The 21,265-nt window shown below is 44.1% G+C and overlaps 1 protein-coding gene across 3 annotated transcripts in view; it reads right to left on the bottom strand.

Moving 5' to 3' along the window:
• Positions 1–18,769, bottom strand: part of LOC139227525 (cell cycle progression protein 1-like) — a 57,411-nt gene extending 38,642 nt beyond the window's left edge. Inside the window, exons 1-3 of one of the 3 annotated variants that reach the window (XM_070858326.1) lie at positions 17,815–17,943; positions 8,473–8,548; positions 924–1,023 (exon numbers count right to left, since the gene is read on the bottom strand). In XM_070858326.1, the coding sequence (XP_070714427.1) occupies positions 924–1,023; positions 8,473–8,532 (160 nt within the window). In that variant the 5' untranslated portion in view covers positions 8,533–8,548; positions 17,815–17,943. Of the gene's footprint in view, positions 1–923; positions 1,024–8,472; positions 8,549–17,814; positions 17,944–18,637 lie in introns of those variants that run through there. The other 2 variants (XM_070858325.1, XM_070858327.1) reach the window with 2 other exon arrangements.
• Between the last annotated feature and the right edge of the window lie 2,496 nt (positions 18,770–21,265).

Genomic DNA, 21,265 nt, shown 5'->3' on the forward strand with positions numbered 1-21,265 from the left:
GACTAGGGGCCCCCTTTATTGATCTGCCCTGTACAGGAATTAACCAACATGCAATAAAACTAAACAATATTTTTACTTATGCAATTTTTCTCAACCTAGAGAATAAGGGGAGTGAGCAGGAAGGTTAAAGACTCCATGCAGCCTGAGAAAAATGAAATGTACACTGGACAGTCCTGCATTTCCCAGCATATATTGCTGCCTATCAAACATATGCAAAGTCCAAAGTGCAGGCCACAGTATGATAAATAGTCTTTCAATTAAGATTTTTAAAGAATGCAATTTTGGCTGATATAAAGTTCACAAAGAAGCTGATTATCTAGAGAGCCATGAAAAAAAATGATGGAATTAAAAACCCTCCGAAATTGAACTGCTAAATCACTTTTTTTTTTAATACCCTAGCAGCAAGTCTCCCCTTTCGGTAAAAGTTTAACAATAGGATGCTGCTTTCCCAGTGGGACAGACACTTTATTCAGTGAACAGCGGATTCATATGGACCAGGAAAGTCCCAGCGTCAATCCTCAGTCTGTACTGTTACCTGATGTCAGCCAGAGTTGCAGCAGGGGGAATAAAACTGTCCTTGGCTTAGGAAGGGAAAGATTTGCCAGGGTCCCCACTCCTGATCACTATCCACAGAACTTTGCAGGAAATGTGTAGATACCAGGCGAGAACAAATTTGGGCACATTGAATTTCCCACTCCCAAATGTAGAAAAACCAGTTAAGGCCCACACATGAACGACAACCACCAGGGCAAGGTGCTGGTGGGTGTGCCCAGTGCCTGTGGACCTGTATCCCAGCAAGAGGAGAAGGGGCAAAATTGGTAACAAGAGTGATTCTGTACTTATCTATTTATATGCACCTCCTTTATATCTGAAAATTAAAAATAAGAATGCGTCTATATATTTACACTGACTATGTTGCTTACCTTGTGATTCAAAGGGTTTGTCAAGCTGCTCATCTGGTAAGGGCTGTGAAATGCATTCAGCCTCTCCTTTGTCTGAACTGAGAACCTCCACATCAGAACCCTAATGAAAAGGAGATAATTAGTTAACAAGTACCACTATTAATCAATTTTTTTTGTAAACCCTGGCATCAATGGGGTAGCTTGTGACTTTCCTCTCAATTTAAAGGTGTGCGTATAATGGCCCGGAATTTGCAGTCCGTGGCGATGCGACAGCGATCGCCACTGACCTGGAAGAAAGCTGCCCACAAAGATCTTGTGAGCTCTGTGGCAAAAATTAGGCTTTCTCGATCTTACAGGTCCTGTCAGAGGGCAAAATGAGAAAATAAAGTAATACAATTATGACATCACAAGGATGGAGGACAGTGATTAATTCTTCCAGATTAATTGAATCACTAGACAGGGAATGAATCTTAAAGACAGCTAATAACTGATTTTTTTTGATTCAATTGCTGATTTTCTAATTTTAAACTTAATTTATAATTATGGTATATATAATTTAATTTTGTTTAATTATAATTCATCTTTATTATAATGACTTTACTATTGTATACTCCTTATTGTATTTACAATGTAATTTGAATTTATTTTTTTCGCCTGTGTCTATCTGCGTGGACAGTTTGGCTGCCACTTCGGACCCCAGCCTTTAACCTCTCTTTATGCTTCCTTCTCACGCTTTTTCTCTCTTTCCCTCAATGGTCAATATTTAACGTGTTGTAAAATTGTTGTGAAGCATCTTGGGATGTTTTACTACTTTAAAGGCACTATATAAATAAAAGTTATCATCTATTTGATTAAAGTGCTGTCAAAAGGGGATCCCCAGCATACATTAGCAGTGATGTCATCAAGCTGTCTAAGCAGCCAATCACATTGAAGAATTCTCATAGCAAACCAAGAAATAAAGAGCACTGATTATCATTTTACTTTAAAAAAAAATTTAGGGCGAGCAAAATAAAGATTGGGACATACATGTGGAAGCTGAAATATAAACAAACTTCAAAAAATGTTTTTTAAAATATTTATTATTTTTTAAATCTAGTCATTTTTAACCTAATGGAGAAATTTGACATTCCACAAATATAAAATTAGTTTTTCAGGGCTAGAACAGTTGTTCAGCAGTCAATGCGACATTAAAACCCCAGTTAGACCAATTTCAACCAGGCTTAACTTTTGTGGAGTGTTTAACAGCAATATTAGAGCAGAAAAAGGGAAGTTTGTGTCAGTTCAAGTGATTTCATTGATTGCTGGGTCTGGGGAGTTCCACAGCGCAGCCTGTGTCAGAGCAGGGATTGATTGACCCTGACTTCAGAATTTCTGCATTTGTGTGCGCGTGTGCTAAATCCTGAAGTCAGAGTCAGTTTCAGAGGGGTAATGAATGCAATCGGTGAAAGTTTTGCCGTCATTACCCCTGCAAAATCCAGGTCTAATCTTTGCATTTTACGCTGGATTTTCTACTTGGGTTCAGGGTCACTAACTACTCCGCACGTGGATTTCACGTTCGCTACAATTCAGAGTTTATCTTTACCTTCCCAATATCTAGGTAATTGATGGGGAGATCCGGAGATCAAGTGGAAAGCCCTTACCACTGTTTATTGGAGCGCATCACTGTACCACCATTGGATTCTCTGCTCTTCCAATCGCCAGATTGAATATACTCTTTATCAGACTGAGAATTCTTTATTTGAACATGGAACATATTCAGTGCAAAACAATGCATTTACAAAATTTGCTATCCTTCACAGTGCATATATCAGAACAATAACAATGTCCCCCTGAGCTATCTCTCATCTTAATTAGATCCCTGAAAATGGCAGCCCAGATCCTTTGCATGAACAGCAGAACAAAAGACATGATATGCTTTATTTAAAAGGGCATATGGGGCTGGATTTTCGGCTTTTCAGTTTTCGGGGCGATAATGGCGGCGGAGCGGGAAAATTGCATTCGGGGCCGCAGCGCTAAGGGAGGCGTTGTACACCTCTTGGCGCAAGGATGGGAAACTCTCGAGCGAAAGAGCCAGGCCACGAGCGCTCCGAGAGAGGCATGGGGGTGGGGGAGGATTCCGGAAAAAAAAACACAACAACATTCCGAAAACATTGCCCACACCAATGCAACACAAATCACAAACATTTAAAACAAAAACCACTCGTGCTTACTTTTGGAGTACATTACCTTCCTCTCCACCGCCGGCATCATGGAACCGCTCCAATTTCCCAGGCAGCCATTGTGGGCGCACGGGTCGGACAAGACTCAAAACCCGCGCTGGTGTTGCAATCAGGGACATTGCACACCCGGCACAGCGCTTCCCGGCGGTGCTGTTCAGCGCCGCCACAAAACCCGACCAGAGGTTCTCGAGCAGGGCGCTGGAGACCTCACTGCTGCCACGTCGCTCCAGGGCAAAACCCAGAGCACAAAGGACCAGAAAATCCAGCCCATGGGATATTGCCCTCTTAGATTGAAATATTTGTAATAACTGGTTAGCCATCAAAGATAGAATAATACAGATAGTGTGTAAACGTCACGGACAGGTTCCCTGTCTGGAACTCAGCCTGATTGACAGGCTGGCTTCCAGTCAGGCGGGAACACTGGAAAAGAGGACACAACCCCAGGTAGCTGCAAGTCCTGACCCAGGGTGGGGCGGGGGGGGGGGGGGGAGGGGTGCTGATGGGGAGTGCGTGGTGGGAAGCTTGGAAGGCCCAGGATGAAGCATCCCTGCTCCTCCCGGCCCACAAGGTTTGCTCTCAGAGGCTGTCCTTGCCTCGCAGCAGCTGCCGCGAATCCAGAGACCCGGGAACCCCAGTTAAATCTGCACAGCAGGTTAAATCCAAACCTTCGAGTTGCCTGCCCCCCCCGTTTCACCTCCGTTAAAATCAGAAGCGGGTGGGTTGGGGTCACGATTCAGGTGTTTAACATTTTAACCTCCCACCTGACCCCAACTCATCTGTTTTTTGGGGGTTAAAATTCCCCCGATACATGAACATTCATTCCCTCATCAATACTCTTTCAGGCAACTTGTCTGGATTCCCAAATCCATGTACAATGGCAGCAAACATGCCATTTATATCAAGATTTCCAAAACTATGCATGCCTCTACCTTGGCCTGATGATGCGAATATTACCTGGGATGCAATGGAAATTCCCTCCGGAAAACTGCTAACAGAAACCCTGTGTGCACGGTTTCGAGGAACTTATCATTAATTCGACCAGCTTGGGCACAGTATACATCACATACAATTTGGCCCTTCAGATCCGATCCAATCCAATAGAGTGACATAGTTAAAAACTAGCAGACATTTACTTGCTGAAAAAGTTCAATCAAATGAGTTAGGATTTGTTTCACCAGGTACTAAGCTGCCATAGAGCAAGACAGTGAGAGCACATTTAACCAGGAGCTAAATATTTTTATAATAGGTTACTTTCAACAATTCATGATTAGGCAATAAGGAATACTGTGCACAAAGGGGCGGGGTTAAATACACCGACAATTATATGGACACAAAGGTGAAACGAAATCTTTAAAATATTCACAATTGCCAGTATATCCAGCTTTTAAAACAAAATCAAAACAGTAAGCTGTACGGATTGAGTGTGCTTTTCTTGTGATTTACTATGAATATTCCTTGTTCTGGGTGCCAACAATACAGAATCCAAACCCTGAAGTATCAGCTAAACCCTACCAATTGGGTTATCTATATTTCCCAGTTTAAATACCTACACATTTTAGGATAGGATAGGATGGAAAGCCACACTTTTTTTTTACGGCAACCTTCCCCAACTCTAAGATTTACAACTATCTTCATCTATAGAAACTAAAGAACGACAATAAATGTAACTAGAAATCACATCTCCCCATTTGTCCCCAGTATTATTTCAATCTATTCTCACTACTGTTCCAGTAAATATGCATTTACATATACACTTGTACATGGAAAAATTCAGCAGATAATCACACTTAATGTCTATCCTGTAATGGTTTAGCCGCATCAGACAGCCGCTCTAAGCACAATAGTGAGCAGAGTTATACCCTAATTCTGCACATGATGGATCTATTTTTTTGTTAAGTGTACAATTTGAATAATTTTCCAGGACTTGACAACTGACATTTAAAAGAAAACAGCTTTGCAGTGTTATTTTAAACAATTGTTGTAACAGCTATTGAATATACAATACCCAATTGTGCTCATCACAAATGCTTTCTCAGTTCTCAAAAAATACATGATACTTGGATTCCCCTTGTACCTTTTAATCAGAGCCCATTATAACTTTTTCTTTGTGGGATTCATTTTTTACATTCTGAACAATTATGAAGATGTTGCATCAACTACATCAGTCTAGTTGCAGATTGTCCGTGCTCCAAATAGAACATAGCTGGGATTTTGCACAATATATCTGAACTGCTACACAATAACTATAATAAGAACATAAGAACGTAAGAATTAGGAACAGGAGTAGGCCATCTAGCCCCTTGAGCCTGCTCCGCCATTCAACAAGATCATGGCTGATCTGGCCGTGGACTCAGTTCCACTTACCCGCCCTCTCCCCGTAACCCTTAATTCCCTTATTGGTTAAAAATCTATCTATCTGTGATTTGAATATATTCAATGAGCTAGCCTCAACTGCTTCCTTGGGCAGAGAATTCCACAGATTCACAACCCTCTGGGAGAAGAAATTCCTTCTCAACTCGGTTTTAAATTGGCTCCCCCGTATTTTGAGGCTGTGCCCCCTCGTTCTAGTCTCCCCGACCAGTGGAAACAACCTCTCTGCCTCTATCCTGTCTATCCCCTTCATTATTTTAAATGTTTCGACAAGGTCACCCCTCATCCTTCTGAACTCCAACAAGTAAAGACCCAGTCTACTCAATCTATCATCATAAGGTAACCCCCTCATCTCCGGAATCAGCCTAGTGAATCGTCTCTGTACCCCCTCCAAAGCTAGTATATCCTTCCTTAAGAAAGGTGACCAAAACTGCACGCAGTACTCCAGGTGCGGCCTCACCAATACCTTATACAGTTGCAGCAGGAGCTCCCTGCTTTTGTACTCCATCCCTCTCGCAATGAAGGCCAACATTCCATTCGCCTTCCTGATTACCTGCTGCACCTGCAAACTAACTTTTTGGGATTCATGCACAAGGACCCCCAGGTCCCTCTGCACCGCAGCATGTTGTAATTTCTCCCCATTCAAATAATATTCCCTTTTACTGTTTTTTTTTTCCCCAAGGTGGATGACCTCACATTTTCCGACATTGTATTCCATCTGCCAAACCTTAGCCCATTCGCTTAACCTATCTAAATCTCTTTGCAGCCTCTCTGTGTCCTCTACACAACCCGCTTTCCCACTAATCTTTGTGTCATCTGCAAATTTTGTTACACTACACTCTGTTCCCTCTTCCAGGTCCTCTATGTATATTGTAAACAGTTGTGGTCCGAGCATTGATCCCTGTGGCACACCACTAACCACCGATTTCCAACCCGAAAAGGACCCATTTATCCCGACTCTCTGCTTTCTGTTAGCCAGCCAATTCTCGATCCATGCTAATCCATTTCCTCTGACTCCACGTACCTTTATCTTCTGCAGTAACCTTTTGTGTGGCACCCTATCGAATGCCTTTTGGAAATCTAAATACACCACATTCATCGGTCCACCTCTATCCACCATGCTCATTATATCCTCAAAGAATTTCAGTAAATTAGTTACACATGATTTCCCCTTCATGAATCCATGTTGCGTCTGCTTGATTGCACTATTCCTATCTCGATGTCCCGCTATTTCTTCCTTAATGATAGCTTCAAGCATTTTCCCCACTACAGATGTTAAACTAACCGGCCTATAGTTACCTGCCTTTTGTCTGCCCCCTTTTTTTTTTTAAACAGAGGCGTTACATTAGCTGCTTTCCAATCCGATGGCACCTCCCCAGAGTCCAGAGAATTTTGGTAGATTATAACAAATGCATCTGCTATAACTTCCGCCATTTCTTTTAATACCCTGGGATGCATTTCATCAGGACCAGGGGACTTGTCTACCTCGAGTCCCATTAGCCTGTCCAGCACTACCCCCCTAGTGATAGTGATTGTCTCAAGGTCCTCCCTTCCCACATTCCCATGACCAACAATTTTTGGCATGGTTTTTGTGTCTTCCACTGTGAAGACCAAAGCAAAGTAATTTTTTAAGGTCTCAGCCATTTCCACATTTCCCATTATTAAATCCCCCTTCTCATCTTCTAAGGGACCAACATTTACTTTAGTCACTCTTTTCCGTTTTATATATCGGTATTACTATATTACTATCTGTTTTTATGTTTTGCGCAAGTTTACTTTCGTAATCTATCTTCCCCTTCTTTATTGCTTTCTTAGTTATTCTTTGCTGTCGTTTAAAAATTTCCAAATCTTCTAGTTTCCCACTAACCTTGGCAACCTTATACGCATTGGTTTTTAATTTGATACTCTCCTTTATTTCCTTGGTTATCCACGGCTGGTTATCCCTTCTCTTACCGCCCTTTTTCACTGGAATATATTTCTGTTGAGCACTATGAAAGAGCTCCTTAAAAGTCCTCCACCGTTCCTCAATTGTGCCACCGTTTAGTCTGTGTTCCCAGTCTACTTTAGCCAATTCTGCCCTCATCCCACTGTAGTCCCCTTTGTTTAAGCATAGTATGCTCGTTTGAGACACTACTTCCTCACCCTCAATCTGTATTACAAATTCAACCATACTGTGATCATTCATTCCGAGAGGATCTTTTACTAGGAGATCGTTTATTATTCCTGTCTCATTGCACAGGACCAGATCTAAAATAGCTTGCTCCCTTGTAGGTTCTGTAACATACTGTTCTAAGAAACAATCCCGTACGCATTCTATGAATTTCTCCTCAAGGCAACCCCGTGCGATTTGATTTGACCAATCGATATGTAGGTTAAAATCCCCCATGATTACTGCCGTTCCTTTTTCACATGCCTCCATTATTCCCCTGATTATTGTCCGCCCCACCGTGAAGCTATTATTTGGGGGCCTATAAACTACGCCCACCAGTGACTTTTTCCCCTTACTATCTCTAATCTCCACCCACAATGATTCAACATTTTGTTCATTAGAGCCAATATCGTAAGCCAATAACTATGCATAAGTGCATCTATTGTTTGCCATTTGGTACAAAATAAAAGCATAGCCAGATCATTAGTCAAGTGAGCAGCACCAAATAAAGCTGCGCAAATATCAAATTGAATGTACTATGCAGACTAGTGTACAACTTGTAGGGACCGCAAAGAAGAAATGGGGGGGCGGGTGGCAGAGAGATTTCCCCTATCTACCTATCGGCACCAAAATCATAAACCCATTCATAAAGACCTGGGTCTTGATTCTATTAGCGTGCACAGAGGAAAGCTTCCCGTTTTTTTTATAAATGCATGTTATTGCACAGTCCGTTCTTGCATCTCATAGTTTTTAAAAACTCAAACTCTTCAGATAGATGCAGAATTAATTATTATTTTGAAGTTAAAGTGATAGAACAAAAAATATTGTATACTTCATGGTTAATTATGGTCCAACCACAGGATGATTCACTATCACTGGAACTCTCGGACATCTTCAAGACCAGGTAACTGCAAAACAAAGTACATGAAAATTAACAAAAGGAAATAAAAGTTTAATTTAAGGCCAACACTTTGCAATACAATAGTCATCTGGTTTAGTCTATTGTTAACAACACTCCTAATCAATGTTCCTGGAACCCAGATAGAACCCCCGTAAAAAAACATTAACTTTAGGCAGAAGCAAAAGATAGAAAGGAGAATAGTAAAAGTGGAGGGCAAAGGAACCCAAGGCAAAAAACAAAAAGGGCCACATTACAGCAAAATTCTAAAGGGGCAAAGTATGTTAAAAAGGCAAGTCTGAAGGCTCTGTGCCTCAATGAGAGGAGTATTTGGAATAAGGTGGACGAATTAACTGCGCAGATAGCAGTTAACGGATATGATGTAATTGGCATCACAGAGACATGGCTCCAGGTGACCAAGGCTGGGAACTCAACATCCAGGGGTATTCAACATTTAGGAAGGATAGACAGAAAGCAAAAGGAGGCGGGGTGGCGTTGATGGTTAAAGAGGAAATTAATGCAATAGTAAGGAGGGACATTAGCTTGGATGATGTGGAATTGGTTTGGGTGGAGCTGCGGAATATCAAAGGGCAGAAAACACTAGTGGGAGTTGTGTACAGAATACCAAACAGTAGTAGTGAGGTTGGGGACAGCATCAAACAAGAAATAAGGGATGTGTGCAATAAAGGTACAGCAGTTATCATGGGCGACTTTAATCTACATATTGATTGGGCTAACCAAGCTGGTAGCAATGCGGTGGAGGAGGATTTCCTGGAGTGTATTAGGGATGGTTTTCTAGACCAATATGTCGAGGAACCAATGAGAGGGCTGGTCATCCTAGACTGGGTGATGTGTAATGAGAAGGGACTGATTGGCAATCTTGTTGTGCGAGGCCCCTTGGGAAAGAGTGACCATAATATGGTAGCATTCTCTGTTAAGATGGTAAGTGACACAGTTAATTCAGAAACTAGGGTCCTGAACTTCAGGAAAGGTAACTTCGACGGTATGAGGCGTGAATTGGCTAGAATAGACTGGTAAATGATACTTAAAGGGTTGACGGTGGATAGGCAATGGCAAACATTTAAAGATCACATGGATGAACTTCAACAATTGTACATCCCTGTCTGGAGTAAAAATAAAACGGGGAAAGTGGCTCAACCGTGGCTAACAAGGGAAATTAAGGATAGTGTTAAATCCAAGGAAGAGGCATATAAATTGGCCAGAAAAAGCAGCAAACCTGAGAACTGGGAGAAATTTAAAATTCAGCAGAGGAGGGCAAAGGGTTTAATTAGGAGGGGGGAAATAGAGTATGAGAGGAAGCTTGCCGGGAACATAAAAACTGACTGCAAAAGCTTCTATAGATATGTGAAGAGAAAAAGATTAGTGAAGGCAAATGTAGATCACTTGCAGTCAGAATCAGATGAATTTATAATAGGGAACAAAGAAGTGGCAGACCAACTGAACAAATACTTTGGTTCTGTCTTCAATAAGGAAGAACAAATAACCTTCCGGAAATACTAGGGGACCAAGGGTCTAGCAAGAAGGAGGAACTGAAGGATATCCTTATTAGGCTGGAAATTGTGTTAGGGAAATTGATGGAATTGAAGGCTGATAAATCCCCAGGGCCTGACAGCCTGCATCCCAGAGTACTTAAGGAAGTGGCCCTAGAAATAGTGGATGCATTGGTGATCATTTTCCAACAGTCTATCGACTCTGGATCAGTTCCCATGGACTGGAGGGTAGCTAATGTAACATCACTTTTTAAAAAAGGAAAGAAAAAATGAGTAATAGACCAGTTAGCCTGACATCAGTAGTGGAGAAAATGTTGGAATCAATCATTAAGGATGAAATAGCAGCGCATTTGGAAAACAGTGACAGGATCAGTCCAAGTCAGCATGGATTTATGAAAGGGAACATGCTTGATGAATCTTCTGAAATTTTTGGGGGATGTAACTAGCAGAGTGGACAAGGGAGAACCAGGGGATGTGGTGTATTTGGACTTTCAAAAGGCTTTTGACAAGGTCCCACACAAGAGATTGTTGTGCAAAATCAAAGCACATGGTATTGGAGGTAATGTATTGACATGGATAGAGAACTGGTTGGCAGACAGGAAGCAGAGAGTCAGGATAAACGGGTCCTTTTCAGAATGGCAGGCAGTGATTAGTGGAGTGCCGCAGAGCTCAGTACTGGGACCCCAGCTCATTACAATATACATTAATGATTTAGATGAAGGAATTGAGTGTAATATCTCCAAGTTTGCAGATGACACTAAGCTGGGTGGCGGTGTGAGCTGTGAGGAGGACGCTAAGAGGCTGCAGGGTGACTTGGACAGGTTAGGTGAGTGGGCAAATGCATGGCAGATGCAGTATAATGTGGATAAATGTGAGGTTATCCACTTTGGGGGCAAAGACACGAAGACAGAATATTATCTGAATGGCGGCAGATTAGGAAAAATAGGAGGTGCAGCAACACCTGGGTGTCATGGTTCATCAGTCATTGAAAGTTGGCACGCAGGTACAGCAGGCGGTGAAGAAGGCAAATGGTATGTTGGCCTTCATAGCTAGGGGATTTGAGTATAGGAGCAGGGAGGTCTTACTGCAGTTGTACAGGGCCTTGGTGAGACCTCACCTGGAATATTGTGTTCAGTTTTGGTCTCCTAATCTGAGGAAGGACGTTCTTGCTATTGAGGGAGTGCAGCGAAGGTTCACCAGACTGATTCCAGGGATGGCTGGACTGACATATGAGGAGAGACTGGATCAACTGGGCCTTTATACACTGGAATTTAGAAGGATGAGAGGGGATCTCATAGAAACTTATAAGATTCTGACGGGACTGGACAGGTTAGATGCAGGAAGAATGTTCCTGATGTTGGGAAAGTCCAGAACCAGGGGACACAGTCTTAGGATAAGGGGTAGGCCATTTAGGACTGAGATGAGGGGAATCTTCTTCACTTAAGAGAGTTGTTAACCTGTGGAATTCCCTGCCAGAGAGTTGTTGATGCCAGTTCATTGGATATATTCAAGAGGGAGTTAGCCTATGACTAAAGGGATCAAGGGGTATGGAGAGAAAGCAGGAAAGGGGTACTGAGGGAATGATCAGCCATGATCTTGGTGCAGGCTCGAAGGGCCGAATGGCCTACTCCTGCACCTATTTTCTATGTTTCTATATTGCTCTTAATTTATGCAAAAAATGAAAAACTTCCTGTGTTTTATTAAAATTGTTTAATTCATACTGCTGAATAATTCAAATTTATTCCAGCAAAAAAAAACTTTGGATTTACAGTAGACTGTATGTGATAAGACTGTTTTTGTTCGAGGAACCATGTGACCCATCTTTCCTCCCTGCATCTTATCTATACGCCAAGGTCCCTATTCATAGAAGCAGCTGCACACACCGAGTGTAAACTTAAAATAAAAGTGGGGTTTTTAGCACTATACCTGATAAATATATCCTCGTGATGACACCGCCAGTCTACAGCGACAACAACAATAGCTTGCATTTATTACTGCCTTTAATGTAGTAAAATGTCCCAAGATGCTTCACAGGAGCATTATCAAACAAAATTTGACACCGAGCCACATAAGGAGATATTAGGGCAGATGAGAGGTATGTTTTAAGGAGGAAAGAGAGGCAGAGGGGTTTAGGGAGGGAATTCCAGAGCCCAGGGCCTTGATAGCTGAAGGCACAGCTGGTAATGGTGGAGCAATTAAAATCAGGGATGCTCAAGAGGAAAGAATTGGAGGAGGGTCGTGAGGCTGGAGGAGATTACAGAGATAGGGAGGAGCGAGGCCATGGAGAGATTTGAAAACAAGGATGAGAATTTTAAAATTGAGGTGTTGCTTAATCCGGGAGCCAATGTAGGTCAATGAGCACAGAGGTGATAGGTGAACGGGACTTGGTGCGAGTTAGGACATAGGCAGCAGAGTTTTGGATGACCTCAAGTTTATGGAGGCCAGCCAGGAATGCGTTGGAATAGCCAAGTCTAAAGGTAACAAAGGCAAGCCAATCTAAAACTCAAGAGCATTCTAACAGCTACCAATATGAACCTCAATTTAAAGCTACTAGACAATCATTTGTTGATTTTTTAAAAATGAACCCACCTTCCATGATGCACAAACCGATTTAACAAATGGAAACAACATTTGATCAAGCATCCATTCAGACTTTATTTTTCTTTCCTGGGCTAAATATCATACCCCAGATGAAAAAGCAGACATGATATTTCCCAGGCTCACCCAACTTTTCCCAATCCCCCTCCCCCCAACCATTCATAACACCCAGATTTGACTAACATTTAAAAAACCTTCTTTTCTATTGCTGCACTTTTAATTCAAAATGAAAATGGCACATGAAACTCATAAAACCACTTAAAAAAGTATATATGAAATGAATTAAAAACAGAAAATGCTGGAAATCTCAGCAGGTCAGGTAGCATCTGTGGAGAGAAACAGAGTTAATGTTTCAGGTTGATGACCCTTCGTCAGAAATGAAGCCGGTTTATTGTAACTTTTCATGATGTGAAGATTTCAAATCATAAACTTTATGATGCAATGCAGCTTTAAGCTGTTAATACAGCTTTTATTTGCACTAACATGGAAAAAATATATATTCAATAACTATCATGGGATTTGATAAGAGCTGAAAACCTTTAGAACCCTCCCATTATGTTTAATGCCACTGACGACAAAATTATACTATGCTGCTGCCATTTTAAATCTGCCCGCACAAGATATTTCTAAAATTGTATGTCATAACCCTTTGGAAATCAACTTAAAGCAAAATCTTGGATCCCACCTCTGTTTTATATTTTCCCCAGTAATTGTTGATCAGTGTTCAGCAGCAACGCATCAAAACTTTAGCACACTCATGTCTGTGTTTTGCATTATCAAACTATTAGATGATAAGCAACTCGAAAGGGAGATTCTGATTATGGGCTTACAGTGGTTCTCAAGCAAAAGATATTACGAGTTTCACTCAAGTTTCATAATAAACAGGTGCATGATGCACAAACCACTTCAACAAATGCAAACCACGTTGGATCAAGGATGCTGAAATAAGCATCCATTCAGACGATCGCATCCAATTTTCAGGAATCTAGTTTTGGAGGCAAGAAATCAAATTGGAGGAAAGATCGACAAGAATTGATACTCTCCACCCAGATGGCCTTTAGCATGCCTTGTAAATAATAGTCACTGATGTGCTTTTACTAATGTTTAGTTGGTTACCTTATGAGATAAATTGAGTAGACTGGGTCTTTACTCGTTGGAGTTCAGAAGGATGAGGGGTGATCTTATAGAATCATTTAAAATAATGAAAGGGATAGACAAGATAGAGGCAGAGAGGTTGTTTCCACTGGTCGGGGAGACTAGAACTAGGGGGCACAGCCTCAAAATACGGGGGAGCCAATTTAAAACCGAGTTGAGAAGGAATTTCTTCTCCCAGAGGGTTGTGAATCTGTGGAATTCTCTGCCCAAGGAAGCAGTTGAGGCTAGCTCATTGAATGTATTCAAGTCACAGATAGATAGATTTTTAACCAATAAGGGAATTAAGGGTTATGGGGAGCGGGCGGGTAAGTGGAGCTGAGTCCACGGCCAGATCAGCCATGATCTTGTTGAATGGCGGAGCAGGCTCGAGGGGCTAGATGGCCTACTCCTGTTCCTAATTCTTATGTTCTTATGTACACCAAAAGTGTAGCATAACTAAAAGTTGCAACCTACGAACGGGTGCTACATTTTTTCACAAATCATCTATCCAGCCACACATTGAGGACAACCGTAAAATTTCCTTAAAAACTCAAATGCTGACTTTTTTTAAAAGCCATCTAATTTTCTCTGAGCCTATCCACTAATCGACATCTTGTACGTTGAACTATCGCTAATAAACACTGTATATTCAGTATCCCTTTTGAAAAATGTTTTTTTAATAAACCAAAAAGGTGTATCACTCGCCAACTTAACATCTACTTTATCCAACTGCTGAAATATGTATTCATGCAATTCATGAACTTGAATACAATATACTTAATTTGTTCATAGCTGTGATGCTACACTCATATTCTTAGAAATGTAGTTACAATTTGTTTTCCTGATTACACTAAAATTACAATGTATATTATTGGGAAAAGTTATTTTGTTGTTTAGTGGGCTAATTGAATTATTTTGTTTTATAAATTATCAGTAAAGGAACTAGTACACGATTTAATGTGTGTATAATGTGCCAAAAGAACTGCCTAATACAACTGTGAATTATAATGAGCAAATATTCAGATATGTTAAAATTGTACTTTAAAAATCAAGCTTGATAGTAACAATCTTATTGCCAACAGAAGGGCAGGAAAATTACAGAGAGTTATGTAAATTAGGTCATTACACTACTATCCTTAAATGTGTCCCATTAACATTAAATTCTCAATTTCAAAACAGATATATACACCCAAATAGCACCTTGCTTAAATCACCAATTTATTTCCAATTCAAAAATACAACAGCATTGACTCTTCCAACACTCAGGTTGAGATCACATATGCTGCCGTTTCCGAGCTCCAAGGGTTGACAATATATACCCCAGTAACAGAGCTCCCTCAGTGTTTGGTGTCTTTTTATTTTTGACAAATTGATCTGCAACCATGTCAAACTTTACAATCTGGACTTTTGCCCGAAGATCCAGTGCATTTTGAAAGTTGCTCCCAACTACAGAATGGATCACAGGCACCAGAAAGAAAAAAGTAAAACATTTAAAAAATTAAAATATAGAAAAGATACAGAAAAAAAAAGACTAAAATTACAATTATGAAAATGGAGCATAAAAACTGGGAAAGGGGGGAGAATGAAACCACGGAAATGACAATATTACAAGCAGAAGTGTTTATTTTTAAATTAACATTATATTTGAATTCTGGTTTCATTTTCTGGTTTGCACTGGTTTCATTTTACACATCAATGATGCAATCAGGACAACGTTACAAATTTAGGCTTTTCATTGGTGAAACCCTGCCTTTAAAGCTGGTTACCAGCCAATGAATATCCCTGTGTTTTTTAAAAAATAAAAACACATTGCTCCAAGTTCCATAATCAACAATGCAAGCAAGAAGAAAGGAAAACGAAGCCCTTTAAACAAAGAAATACTAAGAGAAATTCAAACACACAGAAAAATACCAATAAAAATATCATCATCATCATAGGCAGTCCCTCGGAATCGAGGAAGACTTGCTTCTACTCTTAGCAAGAGTTATTAGGTGGCTGAACAGTCCAATACGAGAGTTACAGACTCTGTCACAGACAGTGGTTGAGGGGAAGGGTGGGTGGGGAGCCTGGTTTGCCGCACGCTCCTTCCGCTGCCTGTGCTTGATTTCTGCATTCCCCCGGCAACGATACTCGAGGAGCTCAGCACCCTCCCGGATGCACTTCCTCCACTTAGGGCGGTCTATGGCCAAGGACTCCCAGGTGTCAGTGGGGATGTCGCACTTTATCAGGGAGGCTTTGAGGGTGTCTTTGTAACGTTTCCTCTGCCCGCCTTTGGCTCGTTTGCCGTGGACGAGTTCCGAGTAGAGCACTTGCTTTGGGAGTCTCATATCTGGCATGCGAACTATGTGGCCTGCCCAGCGGAGCTGATCAGGTGTGGTCAGTGCTTCAATGCTGGGGATGTTGGCCTGGGTGAGGACGCTAATGTTGGTGCGTCTGTCCTCCCAGGGATTTGTAGGATCTTGCGGCGACATCACTGGTGGTATTTCTCCAGTGACTTGAGGTGTCTACTGTACATGGTCCACGTCTCTGAGCCATCACAGGCACCAGAAAGAAAAAAGTAAAACATTTTAAAAATGTTACTACAGCCCTGTAGACCATAAGCTTGGTGACAGTTTTGAGGGAAAAGTGAATGGCAGAATAGGAACAAAATGGGATGACATGACATACACAGATCATTGTTTTATTTAAAAAGTGTGTTTCACAGCTTTAATGTAGTAGTTTATGATCAATTTAACAGTGATAATGCAGTGCCTTACATTTCAGTAGCTTTATTACTGAATGAAAACTTATAATAGCCATTAATCCCATGCCGGACAGAAATCTAAGGATTAAATTCTCAATCATAAATTATGAAAGGGATTAACTAGGATGATCTCAGCAAATTGATCACCATTACAAAAGGAGGCACAAAGAAACAATTAGGAATTTTGGAGCAAAAAGAGAAGTCAGGCAACATATTTTTACCCGAAGAATAATAAACCAGTGAAATAAGTTCCAAGAAAAAGCCACTAATATAAATGGGTTGAAAAGAAACCCAAGTGATTAAGACCAGTAGGCAGGATTGAAGTCAATGAAAATGGAACAGGCTTGCTGGGCCATATGGCCATTTCCTATTCTCAGAAAATCTTATATTCTAATAAAGTCCAAAATAGTTATTGAGAAAATGCATTGTCTCCTCAGCCTATAAGAGTGCCTTTCCATGGTTAATCCTCCGATCTGCTGAATGGTCAATTAAGTTGTGCTGTTGTGGAAAAGTGCGAGACAGAAACCAAATATCACGTGGGGGAGGAGACCCAAGGAAATATAAGGTTTCATAACCTCAAATATGAAAAGGGCATTCAAAGGTAATGATGAACCTGTGCACCAAGATAGTTACAGTCTGCTCCATAAAAATGTAAGATTTCTATCCAGGTCGATGGTACGTTGACAACAACATAGGACCAAAATGGATATCCAGGAATATTAGATATTAAAATATTTGTTCTATGAATTAGATGTATGCCAAAAGTACTTGAAGAAGCTGAAGATAAAGGAATTGAATTTTTACATTGTGATAGTGATCAAGTCTTGGGAGTTGGGTACAAAGTGCATTGAGTTTCAATGTAACCAGTGATACAAGTGTATTTTCTGCAGTTCTGTAACAATTATTGATAACACTACAGGTGGAAAATGGTTAATAAAATAGCCACTTGGGGGCTGCTGAAAGTTGTAGATTTCAGGAGGATTTAAACAGCTTAGTTTTAACCGCTCTTTCCAGAGAAAGTATGGAAATACAGAAAATGTTGCTCATGTGCATATTGTGTTAGTTATGTAAAAACATGGATGATGTGGACTGCAATGCAAACAGAAATTAGTATAATTGCATCAGCATTTTCTTATCACTACTGATTCTCATCAAAAGACCGTTTTGGAGAAGGTAAAATATACGGTGGAGCTTAAATTTTAATTGCACAATTCCTGTATATACCATATGGTATAAAATGTGTATTATTTACTGTATCAACAGATAACGGGAGGGAGGAAGTTACGTAACTAGAATCAGGTCTTGCACAGTTATAAACTGCGTAACTAAACCCCGCTGCTCGATCTGAAACCAAAGGAAGTAAAGGCTCAGCTGCGACCAAAATAAACATCGAGGGCGGGTCACTTTTTCGCCCCTGGTCGCTTCCTCCTGTCCAAATAAAACACAAATACACGAACATAAAAGACTTGGCCATCGCTCCTACTGCCCGAGAGCTGCAGCGGTCGGAAGCCCGGTGTCAGGGTGGGTAGTGGGGGGGGGGAATTGGTCATTGGGGGGGGGGGGGAATTGGTCATTGGGGGGGGGGGATTGGTCATTGGGGGGGGGGGATAGTTCATTGGGGGGGGGGGATTGGTCATTGGGGGGGGGGGAATTGGTCATTGGGGGGGGGGGGATTGGTCATTGGGGGGGGGGATAGTTCATTGGGGGGGGGGGGATTGGTCATTGGGGGGGGGGGGAATTGGTCATTGGGGGGGGGGGGGGAGGGAATTAGTCATTGGGGGGGGGGGGGGGGGGAATTGGTCATTGGGGGGGGGGGGAGGGAATTAGTCATTGGCGGGGGGGGGGGGGGGGGGGCTCGGGCAGCGCAGGTTAATCGCCGGCGATCCGGGAAGCAAACCGCAGCCGCTCGGCTTGAGCCGGAGCTCGGTCCCGGGGCTGGTGGGCCGGGGGGCCGGGGGGCTGGTGGGCCGGGGGGGGGGGGGGGGCGAAGGCCGCCGCCAACCTCAGACCTCGCGGCCGCTCCTCCCATCCCCTCACATAACGGTTGCACAACCGCCGATTGGTTCGCGCTCACATCCAACACGGGGCCTTGCCCGTCCTCACACAGCCTTACCTGCCTTCACCCGGCGATCACTCAACACTGTTTACTGGTTAGGAGGAGGGGAAAACAACACACACACACACCATCCAGTCCCGGCCCCCTTGTGATGTTTTGACTGACGAGCGGTGACGCGGTCCAAGCGAAGCGTAAACACAAGGCCCCTCCCCCCCCTCCCGGGGAGGACGCGCGCACGGGCCCGCGTGGCATGACGGGACTTGCAGTCCCGCTCCTCGGGTCGGCCGGCTGTCGCCGCCACACAGGAGACTACGATTCCCAGAGGGCACCGCGCTCCCCCCCCCCCCGCGCTGACGGAACTACGTCATTTTAACTGTCCAATCAAGGGGGCGGTTACCAAGGCGCCGCTGCCATAACAAACTTGCGAGCTGGACAATGGAGCCATAGCAACCAGAGAGAGCGGGAGCAACAGCAGCCGGTCTCTGAGAGCCTGGGCAGCGAGCGGGGCAGCCGGCCTGTGAGGGCCCGGACAGCCGGCCTGTGAGGGCCCGGGCAGCGAGCGGGGCAGCCGGCCTGTGAGGGCCCGGGCAGCGAGCGGGGCAGCCGGCCTGTGAGGGCCCGGGCAGCGAGCGGGGCAGCCGGCCTGTGAGGGCCCGGACAGCCGGCCTGTGAGAGCCCGGGCAGCGAGCGGGGCAGCGTGTCTCTGAGGGCCCGGGCAGCGAGCGGGGCAGCCGGCCTGTGAGGGCCCGGGCAGCGAGCGGTGCAGCCGGCCTGTGAGGGCCCGGACAGCCGGCCTGTGAGAGCCCGGGCAGCGAGCGGGACAGCCGGCCTGTGAGGGCCCGGACAGCCGGCCTGTGAGAGCCCGGGCAGCGAGCGGGACAGCCGGCCTGTGAGTGCAGAATCCACCGCTGCGGTCACTCCAGTATCCGTTCCCTGTGGATTACCAATCCGGCGCCGAACTGATCGGCGAGAGAGAGGGAACATCCTACAAAGAGGACGACGTAATGTAACCTGGAAAGTGGCGACTTTACTATTTAAAAAGGACCATGTGTGATTATCCCACTCCTGCTCGAAAGGTTCAGTTTAAAGATGACCTCAGTCCATCCTCTGCCCCAAATGGTGAGCCGAAAGACAAAATCTGCGATGAGATCATTGCATCCTTTGCTCGAAATATTGCGCCTGCAGACTCTGTGTGTGATGATCTCGATCTAAATCTTGCTCCAAAGGCTGAGTCTGGAGACGCGGGGGGTGATGATCACGATCAATCCTTTGCGCCAACATTTGAGCAGAACAAGGAAACGTGTGTTGATGATGTTCCCATCCCTGCCCAGGTTGCCCCCAGGACAGAGGACAAGAAGAAGCTGTGGTCTCCCTGTGCGAATCCCGGGAACCCAATCTTTTCTTGCATGGCGGAGGTGCCAACCACGTCATATTCCCCAGTTCCGTTCGTTAAACCTCAAAACCCGCTTTACAAAACCACCTCCGCGGACTATGGATCCAACCCACCGACTTGTGATATTGCACCTTCTGTCTACTATCCACTAACGCAGTCGTTCTCCGCAATAATGCAGGCTGGTGGGATGTACCGGAACCGCTCCATGAACACTGGTTTGGACAAGAACAGAGTGCACGAATTTCTCCAATATTGAGCTGCAGCAAGCCTACATTATTTACTGCTTGAGCAGCAAAGGCGGCGTGGTTCGAGAGTGCAAATAGTTTTGTAATAGTCATCGAGCTGAGATACTATAGTAATATCTGTTGAATAGTCGGCACAGTGGATAGAATTGTTCATTTTTGTTTATGGGAGATGTTTGGGAAAGATGGTGTAAAACTAGAATATGTGTATATGGGTGTGTATAAATCCTGCATACAGTAACTTTATTTCCGGTGTCATAACTTCTTTGTCGTACGTGATAGATCAGCGCTTATAAGGTGTTGAGCCTGTCTATATGCATTTATGTCGAAACTTATCAGTCTACAATATAAAACTAAGTATTTCTCCTGCACTTTTCTTTGAGTTGCCTGAGTTGCACTTTTGACCGTCGGGCGACAAGCCCCGCCCCCTGTGAAGCTCCGCGCCCCCTCGCGGCCGAAACATTCCATACACGTGGTGCCATGGAGCAGAACCTAAGGCTCCGATTCTCTCTCCCGGTGTCAGGGACCAGGAAGGGGGGAAGGGGGAACGGGTGGTGGTGGTGGTGGCGGGGAAGAATGGGTGAGTGGGGGGGCGGGGAAGAATGGGTGAGTGGGGGGGCGGGGAAGAATGGGTGAGTGGGGGGGGCGGGGGGGGAAGAATGGGTGAGTGGGGGGGCGGGGGTGAATGGGGTGGGGATGTGTGGTGGGGAACGGGGTGGGGATGTGTGGTGGGGAACGGGGTGGGGGGGTGTGGTGGGGAACGGGGTGGGGGGGTGTGGTGGGGAACGGGGTGGGGGGGTGTGGTGGGGAACGGGGTGGGGGGGTGTGGTGGGGAACGGGGTGTGGTGGGGGGAACGGGGTGGTGGGGGGGAACGGTGTGGTGGGGGGGGAACGGGTGGGTGGGGGGTGTGGAGAATGGAGAACGGGGTGGGGGGGGGTGTGGAGAATGGAGAACGGGGTGGGGGGGGGGTGTGGAGAATGGAGAACGGGGTGGGGTGGGGGGTGTGGAGAACGGGGTGGGGGGGGGTGTGGAGAATGGAGAACGGGGTG

This window comes from Pristiophorus japonicus, chromosome 17 (assembly GCF_044704955.1).
Source record: "Pristiophorus japonicus isolate sPriJap1 chromosome 17, sPriJap1.hap1, whole genome shotgun sequence".
In the NCBI taxonomy this organism is placed as follows: Eukaryota; Metazoa; Chordata; class Chondrichthyes; family Pristiophoridae; genus Pristiophorus; species Pristiophorus japonicus.